This window comes from Chelon labrosus (assembly GCF_963514085.1).
Source record: "Chelon labrosus genome assembly, chromosome: 18".
Taxonomy (NCBI): domain Eukaryota; kingdom Metazoa; phylum Chordata; class Actinopteri; order Mugiliformes; family Mugilidae; genus Chelon; species Chelon labrosus.
In genome coordinates, this window is record NC_140351.1 from 19,824,491 (window position 1) to 19,843,197 (window position 18,707).

The following is an 18,707-nucleotide window of genomic DNA, read 5'->3' on the forward strand; positions in this document are numbered from 1 at the left end:
CTGCCAGCGCTACGCAGGTAATTGAAGTTGCCGATGCTTTTTGTCATCTCAGTGTAATTTCTCTATCACAAAGTGACACGTCGGTCGATTTCTGGCTCTCGATGACTGATTGTGTCATCGCTGGCATGGATTCAAGAAAAACACGGATTCGTTTGTTTCCAAACCAGGTGGATGGTAGGGACAACACCTTTACTCTCCTGCTCCTTCACAGGGAACTAACACGTTTAAAATGCGCTGGATTAGCCACAGGAGGATTAGAGTTGGTCTACCAGCGTGGACCGCCTGCCTCAAAATAATATCTCACTTTCAAAGGGGTGCTAATTGGACCCCTCTGCATTAGTATTCATTGCTACTCAGGCTGGGTTAAGTCGGATCCTTTGGGGGGCAGGAGCGAGGAGTAGTTCATCAACATACTGTAGCTGTGGTATTATTACAGTCAACATCCCTGAATAGGTGTACTACATGTATTAGCATAGTGATGCGGCGCGGGGAAATCAAAGCACATTCACCTGACATTTTACTCAAGGGGGAACGCTTGGATAAAGCAAACCTGATGCTTTTACACCCATCCGAAGTCTTCATCAGAGTTTGGGGGTGATAAAAGCTCAACGTGTTAGTGTTAGCGTTTACGCTGCTGAATGGGGTGCACTTTCTCTGAATGAATTAACAGGCTGTAAAAACAGTATTGATGGCTGTTGGCTCTGTTGTCTCGTTCGCTTGCTTACGGCCTGGCAGCAGTTATGAAGACGGATCGCGGGTGTTGGAGGCGACGCGCAGATCCAGGCTTTTAGCTTGACGGCTAAGCCTTCCTCCAGGGGGCTTGATTAATAATCATCGGAGATAACGTCCTGCTTGTCTGCTTGGTGCCCGTGCTGGATACCAGGTGTGCTTTATGCCAAACTAAGCACTGGATTTCCATTTAGACAGCTTACTTCTCTTGTCAGACAGAGTATTCTTTTAATTAGAAAGCTTCCTCTTGCCGTCTTCCGCCAGAGGAGTGTTGAAAATGCATTGTCTAAGGGCTTTTCGCAACAGAATAAGGCCTCCCTTAGCTGGCAGCATAATTACCCGGCAATGTAATTACATACTGGAGCGCCACAGGGATTGTCCCTTTGAATCTTGGTGTAAATTGGGGTCTTCGTCACACCTCTTATCTGCAACGGATTTCTTTTGTGGTTCCTGATGATTTGGCAAGTCATTTTGTCACTGTAGATCTTTATCCATTAATCAAGACCAAAAAAAAAACCAAAAAAAAAACAACACACAGCTCACTGTGGAGTAGTGTATATTTATCTGTCAGTGAAAGAGATAGCTGGCTCAGTTATTGACTCCAGGTCTTGTAATTGTTCTTATCTCAGTGTGTCTTTGGCTTATTGCGCCAATATTCATTTTTATTTATGAGTGTCTTTGCTACTATAAAGACCTAGTAGCTTGTGTGCACTGAGTATGTACGTATTTCTTACCTGGACAAGGTGTGATGTTACACTCCTGATATTCCTGTGCTGGGCCCAGACAGGTCTGGCCTCCATACTTCGGCTCCGGGTTGCTGCAGGTCCTCTTTCGGCTACGGATTCCCCGGCTGCAGTCTCTGCTGCACTGCGACCAAGAACTCCAGGACGACCAGCCGCCGTTTACAGTGTGGCCAGAGATTCTCCCAAGACGAAGCACATCGCCTGTTCGGTAGAAGGGACAAAACGAACAATGAGACTCTTGTCAAAACACCCGTGATAGTGTTCGTGTTTCTCAGCATTAAGTCAGCATTTCCTATAAACACTGCTGTTTTCTCGAAGAAAGCAGATGACAGTTGTCCTCCCTTCCCGGCATCAGTGTGTGCATTTGTTTTGAAGAGCAATAAGAGGGCAGGCGGTCAATAGCAGCTCTTGATAACAGTGAATGTGCCTTTACTCTTGCAGCTGGAAGATACTCTAAAAGCTCTAGCTCGATTTGTGCTGAAAGAGCATCTGTTGGCTCGTGCGGTTTCTGAACCAGTTTGTGCTGTTGTGCTGGCAGGCAGAGGCTTTTAGAGGCTGTCAGTCTCCGATATAGTCTATATCTGAAATGATGTTGATGTCTCAGACAAACAGAAATGCAAAGTCTGATTCATGAATTCATGAATATGTTAATTAGCTGTGCTAGTGGCATGGTTCTAGGGATGACAATGTCAGTCTGTCATACTTGGTTAGTCCAGCACCTCAGTTCAGACAGACTAAAATATATGGTACCTGGAGGATGAATACTAATGACGTTACCTCTGCTGTCACCAGGAGGATGACAGTTGTGGTTTTGAATGAAATGTCTCAACCGGTATTGGGCGTACTGCCATCACATTTCTTATGCACGTCACTGATACCCCAAGGATACTTTGCTTCATGATCAAATATCTGTAAAACTAGTCTCATCAGCTTCAGCTGTACTCATGAACTGTATATACAGACACAAAATCCGGCGACCTCAGCCACAGGGTTCCTGAAGAATGATTTTGGCAGAGCCTAATTTCTGAGGGTGGGGCTGAGGCAGGCTAGTAACCTGTGATGGCATGCCCCACAAAGCGGCCTCGCCCTGAATTATATGTAACTTCAAACCTTAGTACAGTATTAAAAACACATTATCATGAATGGGGAAATTAGCTAAAGAGAGCAAAACCTTTGTTCTTTATTTTGGTTTAAAACGCATTTATTTCTTCTGAAAGTTTTTTTTCTTCTGTAAGGTTTTTTTTATTTTTTTTTTTAAGACTTTTAAGACTGTATATAAATATGGACAATGCGTCCCCAATTCCTTGCATTGACCAAACTGCCGCTATGGGTGGCGCCATCTCGCGAGTTTGGAGCCAGAGTCTGCGCAGCACGGTCCGAGAGTGGAGCCACAAAGAGCCGCATTAGTGATGACACGCCCACAGCTCCGCCAGACTCATTTGCGTTTTTATTTGATTAATACTGCGCTCTGCTCTACCGCCACCAGTTACAAAGTGATGTTGGATTATACACTGCACTTATTTATTTGCTTTTTCGTACTCTCAAAGTTCTAGGGACCACTTCATGGAGCGGTTGGCATGGTAACTTGTAGTCATTATGATGTCACATCCTGTTTCTGCAGCATCAAATAACTAAAACAAAACTTATCAGAAAAATTGACACTTGAGTATGCATCAGTATTAGGTTAACTACCTAAAATGGTTGAAACCATTGAAAAAAAATGTATTTGACGTGTATTTTAGTGTTTCAGTTCGACCCAAGTCCCACCCACTAACATGGAAGGGGTGGAGCTTATGACCTATACTGTATCCAGTCACCAGGGGGAGCTCTACTTGCTTTGGCGTCACTTTCAAGGAGCTGTCCTGCTGTCCATAGTTATACAGTCTATGATTTTAACATTGACTTCTGTTCTGTAGTGTCAAGTTCTAATTAATAAGCAAATGTTGGCATGCTAAACCAAGATGAATGAAGAGTGTTAATATTATGCATGCTGGTTTCTCATTGACAACTTTTTAGTATGTTGTCATTGGCATTTAACTCAAAGCACCCCTTTGCCAAAGCTGTTAGCATGGCTGTGTTCTTTATGTATTTTTCTGTACTATTTTTAAATGTGCAAATGGTTGCAGAAATGTAATTTATCATTTAATTCTTCCCAGCCCCTTTGTTATTTTCCAAAGACGGATTCAGCGAGAGCCGAACATGTCAACATGCCCGCGCATCAAACAGCATCAGTGGACTAATCTGTGTACTCTCATCTGGAGTGAGTCGAATGGAGGATTCCTAATGAAATATGAAACCGTAATTTCTATTAAACTGTAATTACTGCATGCATCAATCAGCACTGTGGAAATGTGCCTTGCGCTGAGAGACGGGGAGCAGAATGAGAAGCGAGAGGAAGCTTCTGGCCTTCTTGAATGAAAAGAGTGAACTCATCTGTGTGAGTGAATGATTATCATCTCCAATGAAATTACGGTCACCATCCAAGCACTTCTCTGATGATTCACTTATTCGACAAACTATGCTATTATTTTAATATTACATTTTTTTATATTTCACATAATGCAAATCTTCTTTCTGCACTGCTTCTGCTCATCATGATCCCACACTCTGTTTTATTTTGCCTTTTCTTTTTATTTCCGTCTCCCCTGAAGACCATTTCAGTGCCGTTCAAAAAGACAGTAGAAGCCCATTCTGAATTTCAGCCATTCAGACATGCTACAATAACCTTGCCTTTTTGTTAGATCGTCCTTTTAATCTAATTTTTTTTTTTCCATCATCACAACCTCAGCTATTTTGCCCACTGTATCTCTTTATCCTTCACTTCCTCTCTGTCTCTTTGCCATTAACCTTCTCTTGCTTTTTGTCTGGCTCCCTCTCTCTCCGTCCTCCAGCCTGGCCTCGCTGTTTTGTCAGCGTGCTCTTTTCACTGACAGTTATCACAGCGCGGCTGCTTTGTATTCTCGGGGAGAAGACAGTGTGTTTACCTAGCGCAAATCCTCGACCTCTTCATAACTACGGCCGACCTTGGCGGTGCACAGGCCAGCTCACCCCGGCATCAAGCTGGCGTGAGCGCTGACAGGCCCGCCGAGAGCTCGAGGCCCCCGCTCCTTATCGATTCTGAGCAGGCAGTGGCACGGACAGTCCCGCTTGCCACTGTGACCCGTACTCTTTATCAAGCCCTCTGCAGCTCAAGAGACTGGACCGCTGCGCTCAAGGCGACGGAGTGTTTCACAATGATGCTTTTCATACGTGCAAACATGTACACCCAAATTACAGGAGTCTGGTAGTAGTCTGAACACACACACATATGCACACACAAAATGCAGGTGCATACAAAGGCAAACATAGACCTTTAACTACAACCCATAATACACACACTACACTTTGCTCATTTTGCTTGCACAAGCTTTAGCCCGAGACTGCCCTGATGTACTGTGCATATTGTTAACGCTGCCTCACAGGGGCTGTCCTCCTGTCTGCAAAACAAACAGCGTGGTGCCCTCCCTCTCACATAGGTAGAGCGACTGGATCCATTGATCCACACAACAACCACACACAGCCAGAGAGAATTAATCCTCGCTCTCCTGACGAGCCGGGCTGAGCCAAAACTAGGAAGGACACAGCGCAACATCGAATAGTCCCCACTGCAAAGAAACTAGGACATGGAAAAAAAAAAAAAAAGAAATGTCCCCTCCTCCCTCCCCTTGCTCAACCACACAGCCAGCTCCAAGGCAAAACACAATGCAAACAAACTCATGAACCACAGTGAGAGAATATGAGACCTTTCAGGCCGCACAGACACGCAATGGTGGGCACTCTAATAAACTGTACCGGCAACTGTAAAGGCAGAGGAAGGAAGGAAGGAAGGAAGGAAGAGACAGGGATCGAGACGAGATGACATTTGCAAACCGGAGAGGCAACTCGGCTCTAAGATGGAGAGGTGTGAGAGACAGATAGGTGGAAAAATCTTTAACTTTGAGGAGAGAAGAGGCGCACTGTCAAGATTTATCAACACCACAGAAACACTGGACCACACTGAGAGAAAAAAAAAAATGTGGAGAAGTGCTTGTTCCAACCTGTCCTAGATTCTCAACTGCACATTTACACCCCATTACTCTTCCTCCATCCTCCCCCTTTACTCTCCCCATCAGATCGGCAATGTGTCCCTGTGGAGGGACTGATTTCTTTCATCGCGTGTGTGCTAGCACATATTCTGAAATGTATGCTGTTTGTACATATGTTAAGTCTTCTCAAACCATAATGTCTTGGTCTTAGATTGTTTTACTCTGCATAATATAATGGTATTCGGTGCGCCGTGATGGGGTCTGCAAAGAGAACCAGAGAACCTCCAGAGGGCTATTCTCGTGGAGGAGCCAATTAAAGCTCCGTAAGAGAGCAATTAAAAACACAACCCTGTAGAGCATGAGGGATTACAGGGAGTCACTGAATGTACTGTGATGGGACGCTTCTTCACCTGAGCTGAATCCTGGAAGTCTGTGATGTTTTTAGGAAGATTAAAGGCCCAAGGTACACCTTCAGATTGTGGTGTCCCCTGCTGAAACTCGCCTCCCTTTTATAGGTTTGATTACAGAGAGATTTATTGGACTGAACACTGCAATATCTGGGCTTACGGATACAAAGGCTTAAAGTGCAACACTGGATCTTAACGTTGAAGGGGATTTCCAGTGAGTTAAACTTCAGCTTTTGGACCTGGCATTCGTGTGGATGTCATTTAAACATGTACCACCCACCTAGACCAGGGCAGGCATGGATGAATTAGCTTTCAAATGCAGGTTTCAAGTCACTCAACTGAAACCAGGCCCTCAGATAACGATATAAATTAAATGTCTTTTGACATTAATGGGTAAAAATTTGCAAAGCACCAGGCTTGTTAAAAAAAAAAAAAGCAACAACAGACCAACTGTAACTATTTCCGGTACGTGTTTTCTGTATTCTTCCAAATCGGCACGAGGTAGTATAAAGACTGACAAGGAAACCAGACGCCACACTTTTCACTCAGCCTGGGATTTATGTCCCATGACAGATCATTATGTTCGGATGCATGGATCATGCATCATTACGCTCCTCTTTCTAAAAGCTAAATCAAAAATGGGCCAAAAGGCAGAACTGGGTAGGAGTTGAGCCGACTGTATGATGCAGAGGCAAGCATCTAGCAACCTGAAACTGCACCCACCTGTTACTCAAAACACCCTGCCACCTATTATGCTTGAGTCATACTGTTGTTATGAACGGGAACGTTAGCTTCATTGTACCAGTCTGTTTTATTTCTACTGTATTGTTGGGCATTTTAAGAAGGGGCAGCCTCCCAGTTCCCATATGAGGAACTTCATAGAACAACCTTTTGACACCAAGAGCTTGCACAAGACAAACTTCTCCTATCAGGCACAGGTTCCTTCCTCTATTTTCTTTGCTAGTATTGTGACGAGTCCCGTCGGACTAAAAAAAAATAATAGTGATAAAAAAATAGCAGGAGCGGAAATTTAAGACCAGAATCTCTCCATTTATCTTGTTTGCCAGTAATCACAAGTACAACAAAATACCATTAGTCTGCTCCATATACTACAAATATTGCCGGAGTCTTGACCTTTTCATTCATCCTCTATTCCTCAACGCACCTTGGTAGTAATTGAAGTACAGTTTCTTGCACTTCAGTGACTAAAAATGGCCAAGAAAACGAAAAGACTTTGTCGATCAAAGGTAGCTTCCATTAATGAAACATCCTTCTCCTTGGTTATTTGCACCACAGCTCAGTTCATCACTCTGAAGTAGAATACAGTCTGGTCAAAAAACGGAACAAAGTGAAACGTGAACCAATGCCAGAGAAGACAGGCAAAGAAAAGCTTAATGCTAAGAGTCAGAATGAGTGCACCCACTGTTCTTGGGTGTTAACCTGATTAAAAGGCACTGTCAAAACCTTGTGGTTTGATGTTTTGAAGAGCTCAGAGAAATAATTTCATGCAGACGCTGAGCAAGGAGTGCTAACAAATTGGATTTTTTTCCTGACAGGCTGTGTTGTTGTTTTCATTGCCTGCGCTGGTTTGCTAATTTGTTGACTCTATGTCACCAAAATCTGCGCCAGTCTGTGAGTGCCACGGTAGGTGAAGCAGGCAGCGTGTCACTGCCGTTCCAATCCTACCCGTGCAAATTTGGCGTCAAGTTAATTGCAATTAGGTTGTGAACTCTATCTGGCAGCAATCAGGAACAGGGCACAGGTTATGTGCTTTACTAAGGCATAACCGAGGATCTTATCATCAGCAACTCGTAAGAGGGAGAGTACTATGAATAGGAGTCATTTAATACCGTTCAATACAAAAACTGTAATTGACTGGAAAGGACAGATAGACAGCCAGAAGAGACGGATTCAACACATTTTACCTGCTATATGTAATTAGATTTAATAGCTTCTGTGTAGATTATAACTATTTTAAATTAAGTCACACCCTAAAATATGCCTTCTGTTAATTAAGATTTAGTGGCTTAACTACAAGGAGCATTTTCTTGTTCTCTGTGAGTCTGTCTTTTAGGCTCGAAAGATTATGCAGCCCACCCCCCACCACTGTTATAATTGTCTGACTTTGTGGGAGATTCAGCTGAGATCTTACATTCTGCTGCCTTTCATGCTCTAACCTTGACTAACCAAAACTCAATCTCTTCAGCTACAGAGCGGAACTTTTGTCTCCTCGTTCTGAACAAAGACAGCAATTACAGACACACTCTCAACGTATGGGTAGGTTTTGTAAGCATACACCTTAAAGGCGTCCTTAAACCAGGAAACGCCACGCAACGGCTAATCTGTGTTTGTCTTTGCTGTTGATCTCTTTTTTTTTTGGTAGACTGTAATCCTTTTCTTGGACGCTTAGTTGGTTCTGTTTCATTCTGTCAGACCACCAAAGACAGAATTCGTAGAACCCAAGTTACATCTGTAACTTTTGTGTCTCTGCCATATTCCTAGTTACTGCAGGCTTCTCTCTGTCAATGCAGTCACTCCCCTCTTCAGCTCTGGCTAGCAATCATTGCCGGTCGATGAACACAACACTAAAGATGCCACACTGTGGGAATGCCACAACAGAAACCAGACCAAAGTGCAGTGCTATAGGTTCAACAAAATACATGCAAAAAGCATCAATAGTCACCTACATTTACATTTGCATTCATTCTTTTATAAATGTTTCCTACAGAAACAGGCACCTCAGAGATCTGATGAATGTGTTGTATAACTGCAACTGCTTTTGGTTTTCTCCTTTATGAACAGTGAGGCGGCCCCGCAAGGAAGGGAGTACTGACTATAGGGAGAGTGAGCGAGGCAGACTAAGACAATAAGGATAGCGGAATGGTTGTCATCCGTCAGAGTCGTCCCTCAGCACTGTCCTGTGTCTGCTCAGTGTCCGCTCATGACATCCACGCAGGAGAAACTAATCTGTCGTCCATGAGAGGGCCCCAGCCTTGATACCGGATCAGCTGAAGTGAAACACATCAGGCTGCTGACACGCCACTGTTTCTCCCAGGGAAAAAAATGAAGCCATCACTCACCGACACAAGCCGGCAAAATTACAAACTCTCAACCTTCTTCAGAAATGTCTTTCATCTTTCCAGGGCTTTTTTTTTTTCCTCTTCTGTGCGTCCGCCTCTGCCTTTGTGAGATGCAAATAATAACACACAAGGGCAAATTCCTGATTTTAAAGCTTGAAATTATAACTGCGAAACTGTACAGCTATCCGTGACTCAACCTTTAACTCATTCACATTGCGTAGAGAAGTCGATTAAACCAGGCAGGAATGTGTTTCGTAGACACATGGCTTTGCTGAAATCATGATAGACAGGTGGCTGTTTTCAATCCTAGCTACAGTGGGTTGGTGAATTGCCGCTGTAGGCTGATTACAGCTGGCTGGTCTATAACGGAATGAACATGAAACCCTCCCCCTGAACAATGAGTTTCCAGTCACAGCTTAGCAACTCTAAATGTGCATGGCAGGCAAGCTTTGGATTTCCTTGTTTTAGCAAAACTGGAAAAACTAAATCAGAAGTATAAGAACCGGACAAAAAAATGTGTTTATCTGTAAACTAAGATTGTCGTTTTTAGCTTACCACCTAGCAACAGAAATACTCTCTTACTCTTAGTTCATCAGGTTACGTGTTGAACTGTAGTCCGAGCAAACCTTCTCTAATCTCACGTGGTTCCCCTGTTGATCCATGGAGGTCTTTGCACCCCATTATTGATTATACACCGATCAGGCATAACATTAAGGTAACATTAGGTCTCCCTTGTGCCTCCAAAACAGTTGTGACTCATCAGAGAATGGACATGGGCCTTCTGAGGGTGTCCTGTGGTGTCTGGTAACAGAATGTTGTTAGTGGGGGCCTTTGGGTCCTATGGGTTGAGGGGAGGGTCCTCTGTGGATCATCCCACAGACACTTGATCAGTTTGGGATCTTGTGAATTTGGAAGCCAGGTCAACAACTTGTGCTGTTCTCCATATTTTTTTGAGTTGTTCTTAAACAGTTTTTGTGTGTGTTCCTTTGTGTTGGGGGTGTCTGGTCTGGTCTAGGTGGGTGCTACATGTCTAAGTAACATCCACATGAATGCCAGGTCCAAAAGTTTCCCAGCAGAACATTGTATTGTAACAAGATGGTCAATGTTATTTACTTCTCCTGTCAGTGGTCATAATGTTTTGCCTGATCTGTGTATATTCCTCATTTTGGGGACGTTTTGGGATCAGTAACCCCAGTCAAGATTGTACAGAGTTCCAATCACCAAAAACATTCGTCCACATCCAAAATGCTCTTTTTCTTGAAGAGGAACTTTTTCACTTGTCATATACTTTTCCTTCCTACTTGAATCAGCAATTTTGAGGATGCTGACATTCAGCCTGATGTTAGATTTAAGCCTTAACGTGTACGGAATGTAGCTTTCAAGCGCACACTTTAAAAGCTTCAATGAAAACTGCATTGTCAACTGACAACTGAAGGAGCCATGGTAATTATCTAGGTAGTTACAGCGGAAGAAAGTCTGTGACAGTTGTCGTTTCAGACAGAATTCATGCCTGCAATAGTGTCAGTAACGATCACTTTGCGGTATCTGCCAGATTTATCATCGTAAAATCCATTTCTGCATTCGTGCGGTGCAGGAATAATCAGATAAATTGACGAGCGGGAAAATTAACTTGAACGCCTACACAATGAGACGTCATACACACAGAAACATGGCAGGGGTAAGTAGCACTAACCAAAACTTGGTTTGGTAGAAGCACCTAAGACCAAAATGCACATTAACACACTAAAGTCGGAAAAACAACGTCCCAACCTGAGAAAAGAGACCATCTGAGAACCATGTGTATGCACTATGTACCTCCATCGGCGGATTAGTTCGACCAAGGCATCACGCTGCTGGGTTACGATCAAGAGTAGCTACGAAAAGAGTATGCAAAAACACATTTCCTTGTGTAAACAACCTGGTAATATTACCTGTGTGTTAATGCATCAATATTACATGACGGCACACTGTATTACTGAGTGGAGAGTATAGCCCCACGCTGGGCAAGAAAAGGAGAGGCCATGTTTTATAAATTGCCCATTTTGCTTCAAGGGCGATTAAAAATACATGTCTATATGAGAAATTATGCAGATGATGAAATGTTTGCTTTTCGTTCAGGCATGTGAAAGTGATAAGAAGGAAAAACAGCTGCAACAGCTTCAAGACTAATCACTGGCTGTACATGACAAGAGAGGTCTTTAAATCAGCACAGCGCTTGAGTAATTAACTCATCGCTATCATTACGCCATGATCACTGATATGAAACAAGCCAGTATGTTACATAAAAGCCCATTGTGAACGCTTGGCTAAATCATATATGCATAATTTGTCTCTCATAATAACGGCAGATAGAGATCTTAACATGAGAGCCGTTACGACACAGAGAAGGAGAAGGTGGGGAGACGCTGGGAAAGTCGCTAACCTCAAACATCCATCCATTCTGTGTATTGCCGGGATTAATTCTCCTTATCCGCACGTCACGGGCGAGACTTCCAGGTGAGTGTCACTAACATCTGCCACGTCTCTGAATATAATCCGAATCGTCAAATGTCAGGTGTATCTGACGGCTGTGATGCTCAAAATCTACAAACATGCTGACATTCTGCCCGAGCAGGGGGAGATGAAGGAAGATCTCAGACAACATGGCAGGGCAGGCTTTTTTATTGAGTAGCAGGGAGGCGACATTAGCGTGACAGCGAGACAGCGAGCGAGAGGCAAGTTCAAGCATCGACTTCAGATGAGCAAACAAACATTAGGGCATTGTCGGCTGTCGTGTAAGAAAAGTCTAAAATGAAAGAACTGCTGTGGTGCTACTTGATCAGCTTTAGGAGGATGACTACACAGTCTCCGTACATGTTTTACCTGCTGTACCTTGTGCATACACATACATTTATAGTTTTTGGCAGTAACACATCATGTGCCACAATAGTGAGCTGCTTTTCAGCAATGAGAAGTGTGACGGATTAACATTTGAAATTGGCTACACTACACATAGTTCTAGTAAATCCCAGTAACACTTCAGCTGGTTCGGTTGACTTGTTCGCTGACTTGACAGGAATTTAAAGCTTCTTCTGTGTGCTTTCAGAGAATAGGTGGCTGCAGGGTGTACTAGCTTAGAAAAAGAGCAGGGGCTTTGGTTGTGTGTCTGTAGCCTCCAACTTGCCACTGTTACCTTTGCCTACGCTCTGTTTTTACTTTTACCCTGTATTATTCCCTCAAGGGAAAATATTATGTCCGCGTTTAACCCATCCAGGTTGGGGGAGGTTTATGTTCCTGCTCAAGGCACCTCAGCCATGGATGTAGAAGGGATTTCAACCAGAGACCTAAAGTTGCTTCTCTAGCTACTAGTCTGAATTCAGCTTTTAGCGTTCAGCCTGAGCATGATCAACAAACACGTACTAGCCTTCAGCTGCCGGAAGTTCAAAACCTGCAGTTCCATGAATGGCCACTGGAGTGTCACTCCGAAACGGAGTCGATCTTCATATAACGCAATGTTAAAATATCAATTTACAGCAGAAACAATCATGTTTACAGCCTGTTCAAACATCTGTTTTTACATGACAACTGCTTATGGAGTGAATTTTTATATAACTTATCCACTGAAATTGCAATAAGGCTTAAATGTATCTCAAAATAAAGGGCAGGGCACCTTTGATAGACATTTAGGTGCCATCATTAGTCGCTAGCCACCCGCCTAGGCCTCGTCCGCTTGCCTCAAACAGACTCTCCGCCTGGTTGTGCATTTTTGAATTTGCTGGGAGTTACATGGAAACAGCCCATGCCACCCACACTGAGCTTCAAACCGAGCTTCATCTTATGTCTCCCATCGTTATAAAACGTAGTCTTTCTACAAAACATGCAACATTTGTGCGTGATGGACTTAAGATTTTAAAATAGCCCTGGGCTGAGGAACACGAGTTAAGAAAGGAGCAATGTAACTCATTTAGTTTGTTGTTGAGAGAGTTTTTTAAATAACTTTTGCAAAACTCTTCACGCTGCGACAGTGTTTTTTAGAGCCTGTCACCAGTAAAGCTCAAGATGTGTGTGGAGTGCTAATCGATTGCTCTGAGTCTGATGCAAATAATAAATCTCTATCGACTGACACTCCATCCCTTTTGGGCGATCATCATCTCAGAGGAATCTCGGTGTCCTTTGCCCAAGTTGTGGACATCAATACACACATCCACCGCGTGGTAATTATCTTATGACGGCCTCTTGCTTAAAGAAAAGTTAACTGCCGTCCCCCGAGAACAAACAGTCCATGCATGTCTGAGAGATGGACAGTGGGAGGAGGGCGTATTGAAGAAAAACCTACACACATGCACACACACGCACACACAAACATACTGCATCCACCGACCAAGAGAGCTGGCGAACGCGCGTCACGGCCCGCCCACACATACACCCACAAATACACACACCAGCGCTCTCCAGATGGATGGCAAGTTTGATAATGGTTGAAATGAAGAAGTGGATCACTGGAGTCTGTCCTCTTCTTCGACAGTTATGACTTAAAACTCCTCAGAGAAGTGAATCATATTGAAGTGTGGAGATGAACAATCAACGTGGGATACAGCAGAGGAGCGCGCCGAGGCTGGGCACACCTCGGTGAGCCTTGTTTACTCCGCAGCCGAGTGGAGCCGGACTTTTAGGATGAAGAAATTGTTTAAAACGCTGACGTTTCTTCCCTCAAAAGCTCACGGCTAAGGAAAAAAAACTAAATTTCTTTGAGTAAACCAGTTTTGATGTTGAAAAGAACACATTTTCAGAAAGTAAATGATATAAATTCACTCTCTTTTATTAACAAGGCTATGATTTGAGGCAATGTAGACCAGAAATATAGCCTGCAGTGATGTTAACCACTTATCTGGTTAAAATAGCAAATTTAACTGAAACGTTGATAATCTCTGGCCCTGGCTGCCCTAATGAAGTCTGCCTCTATAATACTGAAATTAAAACCTTGCCTACAAAATAAAAGTCTAAATATAACCCTGCAGCACTCTTGATACATAATTTGCACTTTAACAAGCCGAGTTAACGGCGTTCACAGTTTTGCCCGATGGCAGAAAAACAACAACCAAAAAAGAAAAGAAAAAAAAAAACATATTTGTTGAAAGGAGTCGAAGCTCATACGTCGATTTACCATCTGCGTTCTGGAGCCTATAGGCTGCTTACATTTGACAACTCTGACTGACACAATGCCAAAAGTGACTCAAGGCCTTGGTTTTTTTCAGCTGGCGTAATTAACACTGAAGCTAATCTGATGTCAGGCTTTTTGGTGACAACCTCTAATGAAACACGTTGTGTCTGTTACTTCCTCCCACTAATCAGAAACAAGACAGACCTATTAAAGCTTGGGCCTTTGTTCTTGAAATGTCTCAGATGTGTGGCTGTCACTCGCCTTGAAGCCTCTGTCTTGCAGTCGGGTTTTTCTCTGTGCTTTGTCAGTGCTCATTTAAGACCCTTCAGGAACATTTAAGCGTTGGCTTCAAAGTGTGAAGGGAACGACTTGTACCGGTGACGAAGAAAGGGCTGATAGTAATAATCGGAATTGGGAAAATATGAGACAAGAGAAAGAAAAGGAAGAAAGTCCCAGTTAGAGAGGATATAAAAGGGGGGCTCAGTGGTTACCGCAGCATGTGGCATGTGAGTGGAGTAGCGACAGACCACCCAGAGACACCGATGAACTCAAAGTAAATGGGAGGCCACCGCAGCTTAGTCGGCGTTAACTCTAAAGCTCTGAAAAAAACAGCTTTTCCCTCTGAGGCACAGAGCAGCACCATAAACAAACTTTAACTGCTGCATCTGTATCTGAAGCCCTCTTTACTGTGGTGCCTCGCCATCCCGCCTGTCTCCCCTCTAATACGGATACTTCCACTTAACAACATAAACAACTTGTCAATTAGCAGGCAGCTTGTACAAACATTTACAGCGTTCAATTCACCAGGGGTGTGGCTGGCTGAGACTGTGGGGTGCACCGACTCGAGCAGGAGGGAATAGCTGGGAGGACGGTGTTTGTGCTTCTTAGCGAGAACTGTAATTGAACTCCGTGCATGCATCTGTGGGAGTCTGCTTTGCAGAGAGCTGAAATTTGCTGTAAAGCGCTGATCGGCTTTGTGGATTGGAAGTTCATTAACGTGTCTGATGCGCTGATCCGCTGATAAAGTCGAGGGGGATGAGAGCATAAACACAAACAGAAGTTTTGCGGGACAGAAAGAGGGAAAAAGTTTTAGAAGACAAGAAAGAGCTAATGAACAATAGACCAGCAGAAATAAGGCCAAGGGCAAGGTTAAGAAGTGGCCTTAGGAGACGCAGAAAGTCAGTTGGAGTGACATAGGAGAATGATCCAACGGATGACAAAGCTGAAAAAGAGACAACCTGCCTCTTCTACGCTGCACTCACCGTCAGTGGAGCAGCCGGTGGAGCCGTCGCTGGAGCAGTAGCGCATCTCGATCCTCTGCCTCCCCACTTCCAGCAGGCTCGGGTCCGGGATGCGGGCCTTGCACGTGTAGCGGAAGCGCTGCTCGTAGTGGCCTCCGTTGTCCGAGATGTTGACGGGCGTCCACGGGGTCCAGGGCGTGGTCTTCTTGAGGTCAGGACACGGCAGGGTGTTGCACGACTGGTACTCCTGCGGGAAGACGGGGAAACATTTCAAGGTGCTTAGTCAGGAGCTTTATTTCGTGCTGAGCGCTTTCCCAAATAGGTGATTTCTAAAGTAAGAAGAGATAATCATAATCCATTAAAGTAATAATAATTAGTGCTGACAAAAAATAAATAAATTCCTTGGTGTATTTTCCAAGCATAATTATGGACAGGACAATGGCTTTTGAAATTCTTTCCAGTGACTGGTTTGAAATTAAACAGCTTATTATATGAGGAAATAAACAGCCTTTTCAAAGCTTTTGTCGTCGCTCATGCTTGAAAGCCTCTTGATTTCAGTTCTGGCTGGTTTACTGTAGTGTATACGTTACCCGATCCAGGGCCCCCAAAAATAACTCTCACAAAACCAACCAAGCCCTGCTCGCCTGGCCCGAACGTAGCCTGCCATTCTGTCTGCACGCACTGACTGGGGATACATTCCCATTAGGCCGCTTGCTGAACATGGCAAGAGGCAAACAGGCAAAGCGGAAAAGGTCATTGATCAAGTTTAATTTATAACCAAGGGGAGGAGGAGCGGCGTCGCCCGAGACTTGAAGAGAAAAAGAAAAGGTGGAGAGGAAGAAGGAGAAGAAGAAGACCGTGATAATGGCAGGCGTCCTTGCATCAGCGTCTAGCTTTGGGAGGCAGGCGCTGAAAATGAAAAACACAGCACTGAAGCTTTCACAGTGACATAAGTACGAATATATAGATATATATTCCCTCCGCCTCAGCCAATTTGGATCATTGGTCCAAAAATAATCTACTTCTTCCGTGGTGCTATTATATTTGATGATGTGATTGAAGAAAATAATAGCCCAGCCCGACCCCTTTTTTGTGCCCACTGAAAGAAATAAGAAGATGGGGACGGGGGGTGATACAATTGAAGCAAATGACACCATAGAAGAGAAGGTGAGACGGCTGCCATTTTCCTTCCTTCGCTTGTTTATTTATGCTGAATAGGACTTGAGCGACTGCCAGACCTTGGCAAAATAAGATAAGAGTTCCTTTCTGCACATCCGTCAGCCTGTCGCATGGGATACGGTGACAGGTCAGCTGAGGAGAGGAGCTCTTTACATTATACAGTATACAGGCCAATTTTTCACCATCTCACTTCCTTTTTCCCTCCTCTCTCATGCTCTCACTTTGAATCCATCTGTCTTTATATTTCTTTCTCCCTGTTTTTTTTCCTCTCCCCCACGCCGCTCATAACTCACCTTGTGTCATCTCTATCTCTCTGTTTCTTTTTCCTCCCGTATCTCCGTTTCATCTCTCTCCGTCTCTCCCTTTCCAGCCTCCCTTTCTATCTCCCTCCCTCTGCCTCTCATCCCCGGGGTACCAAGGTTAAAAACACAGGGAGGATTTAGATTCTGTTAGGGCCCCGTGATGAATGAGGGTGTCACCTCCACCGCACTTCCTGCCCCTCTCCATCTACGGCCGCAATCATCCCCAAGACATTAATATTTAACATCGCTGCGCGTCGCGGATCCAGCCCGCGATCCGTGATTATCAGCCAATAACAAAAAAAAAAAAGGAAAAAAAAAAAAAGAGTCGACCTCGGCGTCTCGCCACCAAAACCAACACGTGGCACAAATGAGGGGGGAAAGGCAAACGATCTGTGGGTGTTTGTTGTGTGAGTTGTTGATGGTGGCCAAACACAGTAAATATTTAATGAGCCTTGTCTGGTAAGCGTTTCTCCCTGTACTCTCTGAGGATTAGTGTCGATGCACAGGGCTAAGGAGATAATTACTGGGTTTAAAGCTAAACCTCATTCATGGTCTCTGAAGGAATCCCCATCAACTACAGTTAAAGTATATACAGTTCACAGAAGGGTGGCCAGTATATACTCTATGCAGCCTCATAAAAAGACACACAGTCTTTATATAATATCTTTACTGTGGACTCATTAAATCGATGGGCCCATATAAAGACCCCATAAAATCAGTAGTAGCAGTAGTAGTAGTAGGGGTCAGGTTTCCACTAGGGCATGGACTGAAAGAAGGATGAATGAGCTCTCCATGATGTCATCCATAGGACTCCTTGAAGAACGGTTTTGAAGCTCAGAGGGATGCCTTCGGCTGTCAATCTGGCCGTGCCTCTTTTACTGGTAATCCATAACTGGGAAAGGAGGTTGAGTGTGAGTGGAGCTTGGCAGGTGACGCTGAGGCAGACAGCTGGGGAACTGTGGTGGCTGCCATGTGTCACTCAAAGTGGCACATTTTTTTAAAAAAAATTAACGCTTGGTAAAAATGGAAAAAGGTGAGTTCTATGACCGAGTTGTAAACGTGCTTATTCCTGCTGTGAAGTTGGGCATTTCAGCATGGAGGTCTGTTCAAGGAACGGCGGCTTTCGGCACTTCATGCTGCCATAATTCATTTTTCAGCCTCGGAGGTTGCCATTGGGTCTCCCACCGAGGTTAGAATGATTCAAAACAAAAAACCCCGCAAACTGTCTGTGAGCTGCACAGTTCATACAGAGACCATTATGTATCTGACTTAAAATGATAATTACTTATATGATTAAAAACATAAAAAAAATGTATGGACCACTGAGGGAAAATAATGATTTGGATGACTCATAGACGGTTTAAGCTTCTGCATCAATTTGACACCGTAGCTACGGCGACAGCCCAGACCATATGCAGACCCTAACGCACCTGACGTGCACCTCCTCCAGAAATATAAATACGCACCGCGGTGACACAGACCGAAAGAGCTGTGAAAGGTCCGGCGCTGGTAGTAGCGTGTTTCTGCTTAAGTATTTCCGGCTGCTTCTCCATCTCCGCAATTTTCGAATTGATTGCTTTGGATCAACAAAGATGGAACACACCGAAGAAAGGTTAACTGAGGAGGTTCGGAGACACAAACATTTGTATTGTCTGGAAAGTTTCAGCTGCCATTGATGACAGTGAAGCAGGAAGTGGAAACAAAAATTAACCCGACTGGCAAAAAAGACACAGCTTTGACTAGCGTTTGGGTGGCGCTTTTACAGAGCGAGCCAGACTGACTGGCTCACACCGGCGTAGGCTACATGCGTAGGTTATGGCGT

General features: G+C 44.1%; 1 protein-coding gene across 3 annotated transcripts in view; it reads right to left on the reverse strand.

The window, feature by feature from the left end:
• The window catches only part of sema5a (sema domain, seven thrombospondin repeats (type 1 and type 1-like), transmembrane domain (TM) and short cytoplasmic domain, (semaphorin) 5A), a 134,308-nt gene that overhangs the window by 13,935 nt on the left and 101,666 nt on the right, over positions 1-18,707 (reverse strand). For all 3 annotated transcript variants that reach the window (XM_084566062.1, XM_084566060.1, XM_084566061.1), the window contains 2 exons: positions 15,426-15,651; positions 1,464-1,673 (listed from right to left, as the gene is read on the reverse strand). In XM_084566062.1, coding sequence (XP_084422188.1) covers positions 1,464-1,673; positions 15,426-15,651 — 436 coding nt within the window. The remainder of the gene's footprint in view (positions 1-1,463; positions 1,674-15,425; positions 15,652-18,707) is intronic.